The following is an 18,772-nucleotide window of genomic DNA, read 5'->3' on the forward strand; positions in this document are numbered from 1 at the left end:
ATAGCGAATAGATGCGGCAGCTGTTTCATCATAGCTGTAATGGGTGTCAAATGCAGTAATATTATTAGCTACTCTTAAAAAAACCCATGTATTTCAAAACAAATCTCACATCGGTATTTTCTATACAACATGAGCAAACCTTTAACATGGTGACATTTCTTACATCCACAGGCAACATATTCTTGTTTGTGTCAGTTATACATGTTTTAACATCATCTGGCCATCCAGTCGCTACGCTCTTTGCTAAAGGCTAGACTATAGGAGTTATAAAACTCATTTTTGAAAGCGAGTTGCTCCTTTTTCAACATTAAGATATTCTGCAGATTTGAGAATTGCGAAATGGCTTATGAAACTACCTGCGTCCTACTTGCACTCCGTAGGGTGCATAAATTTATTCTCCAACACTGCTGACCAGGTTAATAACTATTTATAGCAAGAACCATGTGTCAGGTCCCTTCGTACCAAATGGTATACTTTGAGAATTCAAACCCTCTCTTAAACACTTTTATTTGCATCCCATGACCTGCCATTTTATTTTATTTTTAAGCATATCTAAATTGCACTTGTTAAAGCCACTGCTTACATGCTACTTATCAAATTCATCATTTGTATGAATTGATGAATTAAAAAAAGCTTTGCATTCACCGGTAGATTCTTCCCACTCAGGCCTGAATTTAAACAGACAACCCACCAACTAAAAAGCTAATGTACACTGAAGGGCTTCCACACCAAGCTGAACATATCGCAGCTTCAGTGTTACTACTCCATGAGAGAAATAAATTCTCAAGGTGGGGAACGCAGCCTGAAACAACTCCCTCTTAAGACCCTTGGTCTTGTCCTGCCTGATTTGTTTGCCCACTAACCTACATGATTCAAAAATTCCCTACTCATTTGCAAAAGATTAGAAATGCATCCAAGATTCTTGCAAAAATCAGTAATAAATAATTAAAATATTTCTTAATTTTGTCATGTAGGAATATGCAAGCGTTTTCAGGGTAATTCGGGAACACACACACACCCCCACCCCCCCCCAGACATTACCACAGGAGCACGGGTGATGCATCTTTCACCCAGGCTCTTGGGTACAGTGTTTCATCTTGAACAGCTCAGGGTTGTACAGATTGTACAATGGTACTGTGACACACAAAGCGGACACAGCAGACTGAATTACACTGTCAGCTAATGGAGAAAGATTAGTGTCACAAAGGACAATACAGCTAGTGAAGACTAAAAGCAGGTTTACACCCTTCTGAACATGACCCCCCCCCCCCCAACAATACCACGAAGAAACAATCTGTCCTTGTTTTACTTTCACACTTTCACAATTGTTTTTCCGTGCAAAGTTGAATATCAAATAATTCCGTGTCAAACACGTAAATCACCAGAATCGCTCAATATATGAGCTGTCTCAGTACCCTGAAGAGAGAGTCCTGGCTGGGAAGGCTATACAGAAAAATACATCCCTCCTCCTCTACAACACCTACAGATGCACGCACACACTCACCTCTCCTTCTCTGCGAAATCATTTTGTAACTTTTGTTCTTTTTCAAGAGCTATATTCTCCGCTTGGTTCTTCAGGGTCTGTTCATATTCTCGGATTTTCTCTTTAAGTGCTTTTATTGTAACCTCTACAGAAAAACAATAGGGGATGAATGAGTTTACACAGCTCCACGTGGTTCCACAACACAAGGCTTTCTTTACCCTGTAGGCTCAGTGTGTTTTAAACTTCAGCTCTTCAACTCTGACACAAAATCAATGGATATGAGTCCCTTTGGAGACCTTTTACTCCCTAAATGTTAAATTGAACTTTAAGTGTTTAGGTTGAGAAGGATCAATGGAGTTTGCTGGAAAGCAGAGCGAGGAAGGTTCCTCTAACATGACTTTAAAAAAAGAAGAAAAAAGAAAATCAATTGTAAAATATAATATCACCTTATTGACTAGTCTCAAATTAGCTCGCTGCTGAGTGGAGATTAATAAAGTCCCAGTGTAGGTTTAAGTACGCATTTACACATAGGACAGTTAATTCACATAACTGTGCTTGTGTAAAAAGAGGCAGCTTTGCTATGGTTCATGCACAGATGCAATCTAGCACTGACCGAACATGTATCGGGGATACAGCTACGTTCTGCTTCACAACTGATGAAAAACACGGCAGTTAAGATTTAACTGCTGTATTAACAGTAGATCAGATTCAACAGACACTCTGGAGCCCTTCATATTCTAGTTGCTCTAACTGCCTTGTCATCGACACTGGCTTTTACCCACAAGCATTAACTATAACTTTCTGAATGCACGTGTAGCCTTCCAGGGAATTTGCAGAAACCCTTCTCTCAGATAAAGAAGCTATCTTGCATTTACTGTGCCTGATAATGGATGAGAGAAGGTGCAGAAACCTGCAGAGTTACGGCGCAGGATCGGATGGACAGCACCTTGTTACATGCCCTGATCCGTTCCTGTGTGAAAGCCCTTTGATCCTACCCACAGTAAAGGATGGAATCCTTATAGGGCTCCTAAGAGGAAAAGCAGGACGTTCACCAGAGTATGTTTTGTAACAATAATGGAATTTGGAACAGTGTTAGACTGCCAGAAGACTCGCAGCTAGCAATACATTTCAATGTACTTACACAGAGGTGGTTTAAAGACATCAGCTTATTAGCAGATGCCGTTACCAATACTTCAGGAAAAAATACCTTTGGGCAAAAGAAGTTTCTCATTCTGCAGAAACATCATAGAAAGACAACTCTACTATGAAAAGTAAAGCCTATGGACTTGGGGAAGAAAATCTCAATAATACCACAAAGAACCACGCAAAATTCTTTCAAATTCTAGACTTTTAGACTTTGAATAGAGAACTGTAAAGCCAGACAGTAGATAGCCGGTGACAAGGTCCGCTGTCTGGGAGTTACACCAAAGGCAGCTTGGGCCACTGTCACCACAAAAAAGTGGGGGAAGAGTGGTAAAAATGATTACCAGCAAACCAGCTACTGTTGAATACAGGAGCAGGATTTTGCTAGCCATGCAAAAATCAGATGAGGCTCATCACTGAGTAATAGGTTGTGAAAAGGACACACCACTTTTTTTTCTTTTTTTCTTTTTTTTTTTTTTTGTTAATAAGAAAAGTAAAGGGAAATTCTTCTCTGACATCTGGGAAGTAATAAAAATTCTGATCTTTTCCTGAATAAGCAAAGGATGCTCCTTCACACAGACAAAAGGATGCTCGTTCATACATACAAAGGATGTACTCTTTGTACTGGAGACGCCTTTACTCCAGGTATTTTCAGACATAAATCTGCAGAAGTATTCAGGTATATGGAGAAGCACAGAGTTAAACAGTCTCATGGAAATGCATATAGTTGTATCTTGACAAGGTTTTAACGTAGGAAACAAAGCTACAAAACTGAATGCAAGAAGCGCACAAATAGGGGGAAAAAATTGTTACTTTTGTGCCAAAATCTGTTTTTACCTTTAGGCACCTAACAATAGACGCATTGGACAAGCACAGTTTAATCCTTTACAGTGCTTGAAGAAGCAAGTGCCTTCTTTACTGTTCAGGTCAGCTAAAGCTTGTTAGCCACTGCCATTTATATCAGTTTTGGAAGAAGTTCTTCCAGGAACTGTATAGCTCTCACACAGCCCTCCAACCAAAGAGATTAACTGATCAAAGCACCCTTAGCTAACAACAGGCTCTTCCCTGGATATCTTACTAATCCCTGTTTGAAATACAGTGTAAAACTACTGCACTGGAGTGAAAAACAATGCAAAGGCTACAGTGGCAAAACAGAAAGGAAATGAGTGCACACCGGGGAAAATAAAAAATGCCAGTGGATGAGAGGATGCAGCAAAAAACCCTGGAAGTCAAGATCTGTTCCTCTTTCTGGGATGAACCCCTATGTCATGTTGGACATACAGGATGCACAGCCTCAGGGAAACTCTGCACAGTGACCTGCAATTATGGTACGTTACCAGTAAAAATACCATCAGGCTTAGAGCGTATGGCTCCCACATGACATCTTTTACAGTCCAGCCTGAATCCTTGCATGCTGATACCTGTCCTCTCCATAGGTCACACCCTCTATGTTAAAACAAAATATATAACTGCATATATGCTCCTTCTGCTGAAAATGAGATGTAACAGAACCGACTCAGTTGCTAACACAGCTTTCAAATGTTACCCACTTGAGTGCAACAATTCCACAATACTTAAAAAAAACAAACCAAAAACACCTCAAACATTTTCCCAAACGCCTAGAAAATTTACCTTTCCGCCACCAGAACTAATAGGCAAGCAGGTGTACAACCGAGCAGATTTTGTTTCCTGGTGCAGGAAACTTTTTTCTGAATTACAAGAAAACTTGAACAGTCTTAAGTACAACAGGCTTTAAATTGCATTGAGATTTTCATGCATTTTCATGTACTCTGGTCTATTAAAACTTACTTAAATAATTAAACAGTATTAGCTTGTATTCACATTGCTCTTTGAATAGTTTCCAGCGTAAATATAAAGCATGTATGCTGAATGTACTCTAGTAACACATTTCAGATATAGACAAGGAAAAACAGAGCACACACAAAGGTCCGTTTTGTACAGATTTGTACGTGTGTATAAAATCCTAGATTTCTGTGTGTGTCTGCGTAAACGGTATGTGCTACGCGCACCCACACATACATTCAGCTTGCTGTCGGCAATAGCACCGCCTCTCGTAAAACGTCTACATATAACTTCAGTCGGGGGTGCGATTTTCAGGTAGCGCTGAAGGCTACAACCGAACATGCAGGATCACAGCTCCATTCTCTGAGTTGGTGCTACAGAAGACGAAACCTTTAAAGAAATCCAGAGAGTCTACCCAAAGTCATACGTATTCACATAAATACAGAAGCGGCTATAAGGGACTATTATACTTTCTTTACTGAATTTCAATGCTACTGCCAACCCTACCTGTAAGAAATAAAACTGAATTTAATCCCAGTCTTCAAATTTCAGTATGCATTAAAAGCTGATAAATGAATACATTTGCAACCTACCCTGATTTTTCACCTCGGCGAATTCTTTATTGTATTCCTCTAGAGTCTCCCTAAGTTTCTGGTTCTCTGTTTCAATATCGTGCATACGTTGAACCTTCAGCTGAAGCTGCTGCCCTAAATCCAAGGCTGGAACCGGATCTGAAAAAGAAACAGTAAAATAAAGTGTAAGATAATAGGAACGCTTCTGAGACTCGCACAGTTCAGAGCACAAGTGTCCTCTTTTGTCCATTAATACCCACTTTAAGTGCCAGTAAGGCCCTAGGTTTGTTTGAGATACTGTTCCTGTATGTTCCTCACCTTGTACGATGCAAACTTCCAAAAAATAGAGCTAGTTCATTGTATCTATGTTACCCTTTAAATTGGCGTGTGCGGCCTTCATCCTGCTGTTAATCCCAGGGCAATGTCCCTGGGTACAGCCAGTCATCATACGAAAGCATGCCAGTGCCTTATGTTTCAAATTTTTGTTTGCAAAATGAGAATTTTGGGGTAAAAGGCAACCAAACTGCATGGTTTACTGACAGCTAGTGTCCCTCACATACCTCTGCTTCTGTGGGAGTGAATTTCTGAAGCAAACTCTGCCTCCCTGCACAGCTGAGCTCAAAAAGGTTATTTGATCATGGAAATCCAAGCTATACTTTGGCTAACTGATAGATATAATGTAATAAAAAATATTGTACGCATGTAATTAGTTCCATGAACCTTGGGTTTCATAACTCTTTTCCCCTTTTTTTCTTATACTACTAATCAAATAGAGATTGGAAATAATTTTGAATGTCCTCTCAGTATTAATTCCCTGATGTTCGTCCCCTTCTGCTAAAGACAGTCCTTAACACACACCTGAATTGTGCACAAGTGATTTATTCTGGGACTTCTTCCCAGTCAGAGTAGGAAAACGCTGGAGTCTGATGGACTTATAAAAGGTTATTGAATACATTTCTGTTATGGGCGCCAGCATCTCTTGTGAAATGGCTGCAAAGATTTAGTCTCCTGTTGAGGAATGCTAAACACCAAACTCAGTGGATCAACAACAGTATATATTAGGGAGTTCACTTAATTTTCAACCACTACAGTCATTAATTTTTCAGACCACCCTCAGTCTCTGGAAACACATAATAAGTCTATTGTACCTCTGTTAACACATTAAGCATGAGCTTGTGTGTTTTTTCAATATGCCAGCGTTGTTTCATAGTTTATAGAAGAATAGTACTGGGTTATGTTGAGCTCAGAGACATTATAAGTAGCAGCCTGCTGCATTTTGTTACTCGGTTCTTCAACAGCTTATGGCATTACCCTGTTCATAATACAAAATCTAGGTTGCTTGTCATCTGTTCTCTGTACATACATAGTTTATGACTACATAGCTTTTTCATTTATGCTTTTTAGGCCAAATACTTTTCGTTATTATTATCTGTATTAAAATATTTATAATAAATCAAACTTAAAATGTTATTGTGGCAGAGACGGGGTACAGGTAAGGAATTAAATATAAAGTTTAAGTCACAGCAGTAGCACCAGTTAAAGGCCCTGCAATATTTATGTATGGTCCAATTAAGGTACGGGCTGTCACAACATCACCCTTCTCCCTCCCATGTAGGTCTGCCGACCATTATCTGGAATGACCGTTTTGTCACACTTCTGCAGCTCAGCAGTTCTCCAAACGAGCTAGCCCAGGACATTCATCTGCTGAACATAAAGAAAGGCTAGATCATCTCAATCTATCCGCATCTTAAGCTGTTACAGGAACCACAAAACGTATCAGGCAGGGATCTTAAGCTTCAGCTATGATATTTCTAGAAAATAGCGTTAAAATGCCACAATGAAAGAAATTGAATCTTTCTTCCCCTCGGTTTAACATGCCCGCTGTAAAAAGCCAAGACACTTGCAAGAGGTATTTTGCTCCAAATACACAGGGGTTTTTATATTTAAATCAGCACAGAATTAAAAGAGAAAAATAACATAGGCATTATAAAGTGAATAATGACTAAACCTGTAGTCAAATTTGCAATCCCTGAGAAGCTTTATGTACAAAATGAAAATGCTTGCAATCTCATCATTATTCATCAAGACATGTATATTTAATTTAGCTCTATTAAAGGTTAATGTTCAAGTAGCAAAACAGTGGCAGAACAAACAAAATGTAAAAACAGTCTCTGTGCATTAAACTTCAAACTTTACTAGAGCCTATTTGAAGGACTAATGGCCTGCAGCCACTAAATACTGCTTAAGGACATGTAAAAAAACCCATGGCTGGAGCAGCTCTTAGACTTAATTTTTATAAACTGCATTAAAGAAAACTAATCACTGCATGACAATAAAATGACCAAGACGTTTTGGGCAGAGAGAAATACTTCATTTCTCATGGCAAGCCCCAACATGCTCTTTAACGGCAAAAAACAACCCCCCTAAAACACCACGATTTCTGAAGTATTTATAAACACCAACTATTCTGAAACAAGTATAAACCCTACAGTCAGAATGACTTCTCTCTTACCTGAGTGAAGTGGATTTAAAAATAAATAAAAATACTCTCCTTTTCCCAACATATGCATGCATGAAAAAGCATACCTTTTTATATTAACCAGACTTACAAAGTGTGTTTCATGTCATTTAACAGGAGGTCACTGAATTTTTAAACAAGCAATGGACCAAAACTTTCGATTCATTACACAAACAACAGGCATACACATTTCAAAAAAGATCAAGCGGTACTAGCTTATGGAGAAAGGCAGAGAAGGAAATGCCTCTTCTGTAATCTGTAAAAGAGAAAAATCACCTCACTTAACACTGAAATGTGGAAAACTCATCACAAATTATTCTCTTGGTTTGAATCTTCTCTAGCTTGCAAAAGCTCAGAATCCCTGCTAGGCACAAGGTAAATAAGGAATGAGAAAACTGGTCAAAGGAATCTGGTCATCCAGAACTTTAAAAAGTGTTTAGCAGGATCATTACTGCCCAAGAGTAAATTGAGATGTCTAAATTTAGCATGTATTTTCCTATCGCTTCCCATTCTGTTCTACTTTCCTAACCCACTTGTTGCATACTATACCCATAAAGAAGCCCTTTGCAGCACGGGTTTGTACACAGCCCAGCATGTCTGGACCCAATCCTCGATAAGGCTTCCTCCACGCTACCATACGGGAAATAATAACTGCCATATTTTAAAACCAATATCTGCAAGGCCCGTTCCTGCCTTTACTTCCCAACGAATTGCCCTTTCGGTGCCGTTTCACGGGCAGCCCCCCGAGCACGTCCCTGTGCTCACCGCTGGGACACACCACACAGGTCCCCTTACAGATGAGCTTCTGTCCTCCTGAAAAGGAGGTGGATGGACACGTCTCAACAAACACAGATGTGAAAAAAATTAATGTTACAAAAGTAACATTATTTTATAGCAGTTAATACTTCACATCAAACAAGTTAGTGCAACACAGCCGCAATAACACCTCTCAAACTATTCTCATGCCACATACATGGCCTGATGATAAACCTTTTTTGAATAGCAGCGCAAGAGTACCAGGGTGTTTTTGCTGCTGCGCATGCACGCAAACTCCATATTTTACAAATAATTTTAAAAGGACCACAAAGACATCTCACCAAAAGAGCGCATTACATGGCTAGCTAGAGGCAGCACCTCGCCGCCCGCAACCCCACGCTGCTCCAAGCCAACCCAGGAGATAAAACAGGACTATCCATGACCAGCTGAATTTCCAAAGTGAGTTTTGTTTAAGAAACCCTGTTCCTCCCTCATTCTGAGAGCTGGAAAAAGACACAGACCTTAATAATTCAATATAAGTGTTTACACAAAGAGCACTGTGGGTACCTTGCCCTCCCCTGTCATTAGGCAGAAATGAATGCACCCCCTTGTGAGCGCTGCTCGTGCAATGACATCACGCTCCTGCCTGCGTTACTTTTCGCCAGGGCACTCTAGGCTAATGTAATCATACGATTACATAATTAACCCAGCTGTCTCATTAAGAAAATCAACTGGAATTCAGGGCATAATTAGTCATACAGCAATTAGCATGCTGATGAGCAACTGATGAAAAGCTGTCTCGATATAGAGTATGCTGGGACCACCCTCGTTATTTAAGATGGGGGGTGGGGGGGAAGAGCCCACCTCAGCTCAAGGAAAATAAGCTCGGTCTGGCAAGTTGAGGTTTAAAACCCCTCGGCCGTAGCTGTTGCCGTGCGAGGCGGGAAGCTGCCCGCCGACCAGATCCGCTTCCTTCCCGCTGCCGTTCGAACCTGCCGGCTAATACGGGGAGACTGATGGCGGGATGGGCTGCGGGAGGAGAATTTGCCAAATGAAGTGGAAAAACTATGTCATTGTTTAAACGTACGATTTGCAGAGCACCCTGGCCCATCACCCTCTTCTCTCCCCACATGCGCGTGTGGATGTGTGAGTTTTTAAGACCGCCACCGCGGAGCGCCGCTCGGCGGGCGGGGGCCGGCGGGCAGGGTGCGGGGCAGGGTGCGGGGCAGCAGGGGGGGGCGCTGGCCGGGTCCCGGCCGGGTCCCTCCCGGGAGCGGGGGCGGCGGGGCTGCCCGGGCCCGCCGGCGGGCACCGGCCGCGGCTGGAGAGCGGCAAGGCCCGGCCTGGATCGCGCGGGGCGGATCGGGAGGCGGCCGCGGGCCCCGCACCGGCGCGGGGTGGGGGCTGCAGCTGTGGGGCCGCTCACGGAGGGCAGCGCCCTCAGAGCCAGACCCTCCGCGGGCACGGCGCGACGCTGGCAGGTGCGCCAGGTGCTGCGGAAGCCCCGGCCCCGGGCCGGCGGGCTCGCTCCGCCACCCCTCCGCAAACTGGGTGTCAGCCCCTACCTTAAAGTGGAGCCCCTGAAGAGGCTCCTCCAAAGCAAAGGACTTGTCCCAAATCCCCCTCCACCCTTTTCATTACAGGCCTGTAACACTGGAAACGTTAAGAAAGCCGGTTATGAAACAGTGCCAGAACTACAGGGGCAATTAATATTTTATATCACTGGAAATGTGTTTCCTAAGGTTCAGATCTAAAAATAATTATCGAAGGCAATGCGTTTCTTTCAACAAGACTGTATTTCTGTTGACTAAACCACACTGCAAGCAAAGCTCTCTTCGCTATCGCTCACAAGAAACGCCCACACAAAATGATAAGGGAGGGGGGAGAAAAAAGTCATCCTCAACACAACTTTATCAACGTGATTTGACTTTTTTAAAAAGCCAGAAGTTCAGCGTGGCTGTCACAGTACTTTCTTCACCAAGTAAAAGAAGTTTTTGACTTTGTGAACGCATCGCTGCTCAGCCCTACCGCTGCTCTTCGCAACGCGCCTTTCTCTTGGAGAACGGGCTCTGCTTTACAGGCAGGAAGAGCAGGAAAAGCTCTATTAGCTTTTGATGCAGTAAGTGCTTTCTTGGGAGGCTGCGTATCCGAAAATAACCTGAAAATGTGTTTTAGAAAAAATAATAATTACATTGTAGCTTTTGAATATTCAAACACCTCACAGCATACTTAATTAATTCATTAATTATTCCCCAGAAATTTCAGGGGTAAATTGAAATAGCCTAGAGAGACTGAGACAAAGATTTCATGGAATAAATGATAGCTTTCCTCCTTTTCCCCTATGACTCTGGTAGCCCAGGGACAGAAGAGTTATAGCCGTAATACCGCTTGAAACAAAGCTCATCATCTCTCCAACTCCTCACTTCATAAAAAACATGAAAAGGTTCTTCCTTCAATCAAGAATTATACATACTTTCTTACTCCCCCATCCCACAGGACTGGGATCTCTCTCCTCCTTTTATTTTTTCCCGCTTTTTACAGTGTTCTCCTCACCCTCCTGCTGTCAGAGCATTTTGCAAGGGCTGTACCAGTGAATTCCAAGCGCTCACGAAAGGGTGAGGGACTCTCGTTTTCCTTACCAGCAAAAAAGCAGAATCCCAAATTCTGCTGACCTCTGGAAGCAGTAAAGCAGCAAAGCAATCCTGAAGCGACCCCTCCGTATGGGGATGGGGGGGCGTTGCAGCAAACCGGCGCCTTTCCTCCCCATTAATCACGACAAAAGTTCTCCGTGGCAGCACTCTCCAGTGCTTGCAGGGTTAAGCAAAACAATGTGAGATGGTATATGGCCAATTTGACCACAATCATATAGATGCCTTCACCAGAATGTGGTTCTTAGATCTCATGGGCTATTATTTAAAAACATCCTTTATTTATCTACCAATTCTAGAATGGCTACTGCTGGAAAGATGCTCTGGCCCTGCCCCAGATTATGGGCTGGATCTCTACTCAAGTATCCAAAAATGTCATATAAGGCAGAGGATATGATTTGACTCCTTAATGAACTGCATTGCAGTTCTCTGTATTTTCAAAGGACTTACCAAATAAATCCTCAGAGAAGTTTTCAATATTAAAAGTGGGGTATGCATAATAGGTGATACAATATCTTATGCCACTACAATATGTCAGCTGAAGAAGGACCTAATGAGTTACAAGAGAAGCCACTGCAACTGAAAATACTCCAATTTGATCATTAATATTCTAATAATGGCTGAAGACATTGGAATTTACTGCTTGCACAATGAGCTCAGTGCAAAGCAAAGGACAGTTATAGAAAATCACTTGTACTCTAAGTTCCATTTCTCCTACTCTGAGATTATAAAAGAAACAAAAACCTTCCACTATGTTTGAAAGCATTTCTGCCACAATCATCCCTTCTTTCTCCTAAAAGCTTCTGAATAGACTTAGCACTAAACCCTCCGAAATCTGGGGTTTATCCTAATTCCAGTGCACATTCCTGCAACCGAGAAAGGGAAAGCCCAATATTCCCCATCACAACCACCTGCCTCTTTTGCTCTGAATGTGCAGCACTGCTGCAGTCACCGGGGTTAGGGCTTCTCTAACTCCACTCCCTGAAGCAACAGCTTTCAAAGGGTGCTGCAGTTAAAACCTCTAGGTGAACACAACCAGTGCCCGCAGGGGTATCTTCTCTCTTATACCGCACATTCTTCCTGCTTCTATTCATCACATGCTCCCCCCTACCCGCACCTCCCCTCTTCCTTCCGTGCCTCCAGCCTACCAAGTAAAATAGGGCTTGACAACCACACAATAAATTTTTTAAAGTGTGTGCTTTAGGGATATTTCTTCCTTCGAATATTTATTCCAGCTTTTACAAAGGAATTTATCAAATTATTAATTCAATGAGAAAAACAAAAGAAAAAATTATGTGATCAGACAAGCCCAATTTTAAGCCACATATTCAGGTAACGGAGCTATTTTTAGTTATTTTGACATCAGTTTCAAAACACAAGGATAAAGTCAATGAATACTAAAGACGAGAATTGGCCAGGACTTTGCACTTCACCTGGAAATAACTTTGTAATGCTAACAGCATGCCCTACCAGCGTGCATTCATCCACTACAGATCCGAAATTGTATTTTATGCTGTGTCTCTGAATTCGAACCCAGAGGGAAGGAGGCTGAAGTGATTATGAGATACTTCTACATTCCTCAGTGCTGGACTACCCAGAGGCTGGAGCAGCATCCCAGGCGATTCAGACCGTTTTGGAAAATAAACCAGTAGCAGCTGCTGACTCTACCAAACCGCTGCTCAAAATCTCCAGTCTGCACCCTGGACTTTAAACTCTGACCCCCACCTCGGGCATTTCCTTGTGCACAGGTGTGCGGAACAGTTTGGGGATAATCACCAATGCCTACAAACCCTAATTTTTTACTGTACAGACATCTCTTCCAGAACTGGGGCATTTTTCATATGTTTATGCAACTCCATTTTTTTACCTGGTCTAAACATGCTCATAAGGCATCAAGGATTTTGTCTTCCAATGGGATACAGTCACAAGCTAAATCACTGCCTGCAGCCACAGGGGTTTATCGCTTTTCACTCTTTCAGGTATTAACTATGCTCAATTTTCTGCTTAATTAATCAGATTTTCAAGTGTGTTTAGAAAAATACCCTACTGCTCTGTTTGAGGGGGTGTCTGTGCGCCTTCTGTTGTCCATAAGCAAGTTCATTTTCCTTCCTTTCCTCTTAACAGTACTCACCGTAATATTGTTTTCTTTTCCCTTTAAGGTTGAAAAAAGGCACGTTAAGAATATTCGTTTCCCTTGTAAAGTTAGGGGCAGCAAAAAGATAAGCCTTTTCATTTTATGTGTCTATTTTCAATTTTATTCAAATATATTTTATTTGGAAAGAGGTGAGCATTTTGACATATATTATTAACCAACCAGGAACTGCTTAAAATTTTTCACACTGTTTGTAATGACACCAAACGTTTCTCAAAAATTGTCTGTGCTGATCAGTCTTGATACACCACAAACTCAGAGTATGCTATAACCCGATCTTGCTCGCTAGACAGTTTTGCCAAACAATTAGCAATTAGCCCAATGAAGAGTGCTTTATTAACTTTTTCAAACTATGTTTTTAGTATTCTAGTTCAGGGATATGCTTAACGGTCCCTTGAAGTGAACCTATTTTCCTTCTCTCCCCTACATCTCCCTTAAATTTACATTCAACCAGGTCTTCTCTACCAGCACAAAAGGCTGAATGTGCTTGTGTTGCAGTTTCAGCGCATTGTGCAACTTCTTGGTCACCGGGGTATGTAAAAGCCTATACAGGCTTTCTGCTATCAGAGCTGGCATTAACCTTTATGCTTTGTGCTTAACTTTACACTTTACAAAACTATCCAAACACGTCACATAACATATATAAATACAACAACTTCATATGCATTTATCACCTCCAACATAAGCACCAGATAATTTTTCTGAAGGGGGGAGGAAAAAAAATCAAACCTGTTTTTCTCTTGTATCACCTTTAACCCCAGAACATTGATCAAATACACTTTAAATGGAAGTTTTCTCTTAGCCCAAATGGGAATACAAGTCTGGAGAGTGTTGCTAAAAATTGTAAATAATCACAAGCCAACGGAATGATAGCAGCAAGCACTGCATCTCACACTGCTGCTAATGGGCTCCATGGTGAAGGAATGAAACTCTCTTTTCAGGTGAGAAACAAATTTTCATTTCTGCCTTTAGAAGTAATTCCTTAACACTTACTTTGCGCTTTACTGATTATTTACTTTAAAAGACGATTGCACTTCCTCAGCTAAATCATTCTTAGGGTTTCTTTTTGCAATGCAGGGCAGTTTCAATTTGGTAGGCTGAACTGTGATCTTTTGTAAACAAAAGTACTACATGTTAACATGGGGGTGTGGAAAACTCCCTTGGAACTAGCCTGCTCCTCCTTCAAATCCCTTAGTAAGATGCAGCCCCCATGGCAGGGCATGCAATTTAAGATGGCAAGGAGCAAGGGAAAGTTAAAATTTCCGTTTTGGCCATCTTTCACTGTTGTTGCTTTTAATTGTTTTGACAGAGCACTCTAACAAAAAAAAAATTATTCTTTTTATCCTCTCTGTTATTTTATACTTTCCTTAGATAGTGGGTCCTCTGAGCTAAAAAAAACCACATCATGCACATTATATAGCACCAAACTTATGGCAAATCTGATCACTACAGAGACCTGTGAAAGCTCTCCAATAAAAACACGCATACATCCCCTTTTACACTGCAAAAGTCATTTAGTTTCTTGATGAGAAAATTCCCATTAAGCAGAAACGAATACCATTTATGGCTCAATCCTAGAAGGCTGCAGAGTCCCCACCAAACTGAGAGCAAATGTTTTGCATTAATCTACCCTACTCAAACATGTATATGCTAAAAAAGCGCAACACTTTTTCCTATTATATCATATGTATTATATACAGGGCATAACCGAGAGGCAATCCCGTGCCTCGAGCGGAAAGGCAGCACAGGAGCGAGAGAGGGTCAGGAGTGCGCTTCAGCAGCGGCGAGCGCGGGGGGGGGAGGCAGGCGCAGCCCGTGTGGAGCAGCGGCGGCGAGCGCGGGGCGCGCTGGGTGCCTGGCCACGGCTGGGGCTGGCACTGCTGCACCTACAGCCCGGGGAATGCAAATTTTACCTTGGAGTAAAGGGAGAAGCGGGAAGGAGATGAGCTTTCAGGTACTCCCCTTCGGTGGCAAGCTCTGAGCAGTATTACGGAAGATACGCCATCAAGCTTTTGTAGGAAAACAGCCACTGAACCCAAACTCGGTTTAGTTGTTGGCACATCAAGACAGCAAATTTTCTGTTTAAAGGCAGAATACTTTCTTTGCCTATACAGGAGCTGTGCTTAGCAGGAGCAATACTGAAAACTGAGCAAATCCAACTGTGGCATTGTGCAGTAACTGCACAGTAATAAAGACACAGCATAAAGTGAAATTCTGTTTAACCAGTTTATCCAGATACTGTCATCTGGCATTCAACTCTCCACGTTTTAACTTCTACTTGAAAATTACAGTGACTTTTGTTTCAAAAAATAGTAGTGAACACCGTTCCTTTTTAAAAGAAAAATATTTAATTTTTAGTATTTTTAATTCTTAATGTTTTTCTTTTAAAGCTTTAGAAAAACAGTGTTATGAATATACTGTTACCGCAAGGCAACCCTGCTCCTCCAAGCACTTACACAACAGGGCTCCAATTTCACTTGAAGTGTTTGCAAGATTAAGACCCTAAAAGCCAAGGGTGTTAACATAATACGCTTATTTTGTAAAACTAGAGAGAAAGAAATCTTGTACAGATGGAAGAAAGCTTCCTCATAATACAACCCCAACCTCCCTTTACTTCAAAATAAATATATTCACATTATTTTTAAAGGTAAGTTGTGACAACCTTGTTGATTAGTGCAATTCATGTGGCAGCATTCACTTCTCTCTAGCTCTCTACTGCATACTGAAAATAAGGCAATTAAATGAGAAAATTAATTCCATTAATTAAAAATGTTCAGTCTCAAGCAAGACAGAATGATCTGAGTGAGAATTACAGCTGTATAAATGTACATAAACCAAAATGTTTTCCTTGACATGTACTTTATTTCAGGAAGGATAAATTTTGCAGCACAAACCACTGATAATGCTATTTTAACAGTATCATAAAGCTGAAGAGAGATATGAAGAGGTCTGGTTTATCATTTAAAGCGAAACCCCCTGCTGCATATAGGAAAATTCACAAGTAAAATACCACCCCTTCCCACAAATCCCTTACTGGTGAGCCTGAGTGAAAACTCTGGTAAGTCAGGGAAGAAAATCATTAAACTTAGCTGAATCCATAAAGCATGTAGCTGGAGTTTCAATACAGATCATTTTATAGTAAAATTAAAATAGAAGCCCTTTTTAATTATATAAAATGTGCACATTATTACTGAGGAGAGGAATACATGCTTTCCTCAAGAACCATAAAATTGGCTGCTGGGAATTAGACTTCAGCTGCAATTATTATATGGTCCTATAAAGGATATTGAAAGCCTGATAAAATTGCACCCTTGTCATGTAACAGTGATGCTTAATGCTAAAGAACCACTCTGCAGCATTCCAGTCATACCTTTCTCAAAACATCATAGCTCCCTTCTCACACCGAAAAGAAAACATAGCAGGATTTTGGAGCTAAAAGTATACCTAAATATTTGAAATACCAAATGGACAGGTCAAAAGATATGTAAAGCCACACAGAGGCAAAACAGCACATGAGATAAATGAATACTGATGGTCTTTTATAAAAGAAAGCCCTCCATGGGTACATATCCAACATCAAGTCTACACACGATGAGAAGGAAATAAAAAACGCCAATACAATGAAGCAAGCCCCTAACTGCATATGCCTAACTCAGCCCTACCAGGAGGTGACGAATACCAGTGCCATACCTTCCTAATGACTGTTTTCCTTTCCGTTGCAGCATGTGTTGTAAATGGTGAGTATTCGTTACGCCTGCACACAGCTACAGGAGACTGGCCGGACTTGTGCTCGAGACCGTGGAATTTGCTTTTAGCAACATGAGTACACTCCTCGTGTGCCTCTTGGCTCTGCAGATATAGCACGGGGCTAAAATGTGTAGATATTTCTAATCCTGCAGACTCCATCAGACTCACAACTTAGCCAGGCCGAAATTTTTACATGTAGGAAGAATATCAAAGAAACATTTCTCCAACACATGACATAAGGCATGCGCAGGGGGAGGCTGGACAAGAGAGAGATTGTGGCGTGTTCAACAAGGGGTGTAAATTTTCCTTTTACAAATGAAGGAAAGGAGAAGATTCTTTTTCCTGCAAAGAAGTACTGACGAAGTCCCTCACCATTTACGTCCTACAGCGTGGGTGGGATATATGTCCAACCTTCTGCATAAAGCTTCAGTCTGACTCTGCTGTTCAAATCCCAGCACCTGTGATAATGCCAGGCTTCAGAAAAAAGCCTCTGCATAAGAGCACGCAAAGGATCCCACACAGCTCTTGTTTGACACAACTACTCAGTCGTGAAAAAAAACAGACCATTAGAAATCAAACCTACTCGCCTCCCAAATTATGGCAGGGAACAAGTACCCTGGGCTGTGTTAGTATGGAGATGGAAGGGCTACAGCTTCTCTCCTTAGCACTGAATGGTGGACTTGCAGGCTGCAGGTATGTTGGGTGTGTGTTCACGGAGGGGTTGCCTTTACAAAACAGAGCTGTGAGAGCCCGTCCCATGCCTACGCCGCTCGTGCCAGTACAAACTGCCTGCACCCTGTAAGCAACGGGCAGGAGCCTCTCCGAGTCATCCGCCTCTTCCCACAGCACGAGCAGACGGGCAAGGGAAGCTCTTCACCTACGGAACGTTAGTAAGGCTATGAGCAGGAAACAAGTAAATGAAAACTCAGAGACCACAGCTGATGAACCTAAACACATTTCTGAGGCAACTGCGGTCTAGGATGAGCCTTGCAAGCCCCTGCATCTCTCTACGTATGCTGCACTTAGCACAGCAGGAACTGGCCACTGGGCACTACTCGACTATAAATGTGAAAGCAGAAAAAAATACATGTTAGCTCTGACTCAGCATCTGAAAAACACTGACCTTTTAACCTGTTAAGCTGTAAACAAAACATTATAAAATTAATTTATTTGAAGTGTGCATGAAACGTGCTCCTCAAAAGATAAAGGAAGTAAAGGCTAAGGTGCACTTTGCAGTGAAGCCTTAAAAGCCTTTGGAAGTATTAATTATACCTCAAAACCTCTCTTGAGGTAAGTATTTTAAAGATTATATATAATGTCAACGTTTTATAAAAGTATAAAATCATACACACACAGAGTCATATGCCAAAAGCTCAGTCAGGCCAAGGTTTGAAAGCGGAGACCTGGACTCCTAACTCCCTCTCAACTTTGGGTACAGTTGCAAAAAGAAAAACCTATTCAGACAGAATTTATCTAGCACTGGGAAAAACAAAAAAAATCAACTCCCAAGATGTAAAAATAAATGAACTGGAAACTTCTGATGCCAAACCTAAGCTAAAAACACATACAATAAAGGCCTTTGAATAAAATTTATGATCACACACTGAACAGAATTGAAATGTGGTAGTGAGTTACTGTTCAGTAAGCGTTTGGTTGTTTTGGTTTGGGTTTTTTGTGGGTTTTTTTGGAAGGTATGAAAAATTTTCTCTGTCCTTTGAAAGTACAAATATTGTTGCTTCTTGATGAAGTTTCATGATGTATTTTTTGTTAAAAATGTCTGAACCCTCTAATAAACAAATTACTGAGAATCACAGAATATTGTGATAATATAATGATTCATACAAACATTAAAATGTAAATGCAATGAACGCTTTTAAGAGAAGTCATGAAATGTGCCTTAGTTATAGTTCTTTCCATTAGAAATAATGCTGGAGCATATCAGTTTCAGAA

General features: G+C 41.3%; 1 protein-coding gene across 19 annotated transcripts in view; it reads right to left on the bottom strand.

The window, feature by feature from the left end:
- CUX1 (cut like homeobox 1) overlaps positions 1–18,772 on the bottom strand; it is a 283,415-nt gene that overhangs the window by 137,738 nt on the left and 126,905 nt on the right. For all 19 annotated transcript variants that reach the window (XM_075113244.1, XM_075113243.1, XM_075113236.1 and 16 more), the window contains exons 5-6: positions 5,023–5,160; positions 1,505–1,628 (exon numbers count right to left, since the gene is read on the bottom strand). In XM_075113244.1, the coding sequence (XP_074969345.1) occupies positions 1,505–1,628; positions 5,023–5,160 (262 nt within the window). The remainder of the gene's footprint in view (positions 1–1,504; positions 1,629–5,022; positions 5,161–18,772) is intronic.

Source organism: Phalacrocorax aristotelis, chromosome 18, assembly GCF_949628215.1.
Source record: "Phalacrocorax aristotelis chromosome 18, bGulAri2.1, whole genome shotgun sequence".
NCBI lineage: Eukaryota > Metazoa > Chordata > Aves > Suliformes > Phalacrocoracidae > Phalacrocorax > Phalacrocorax aristotelis.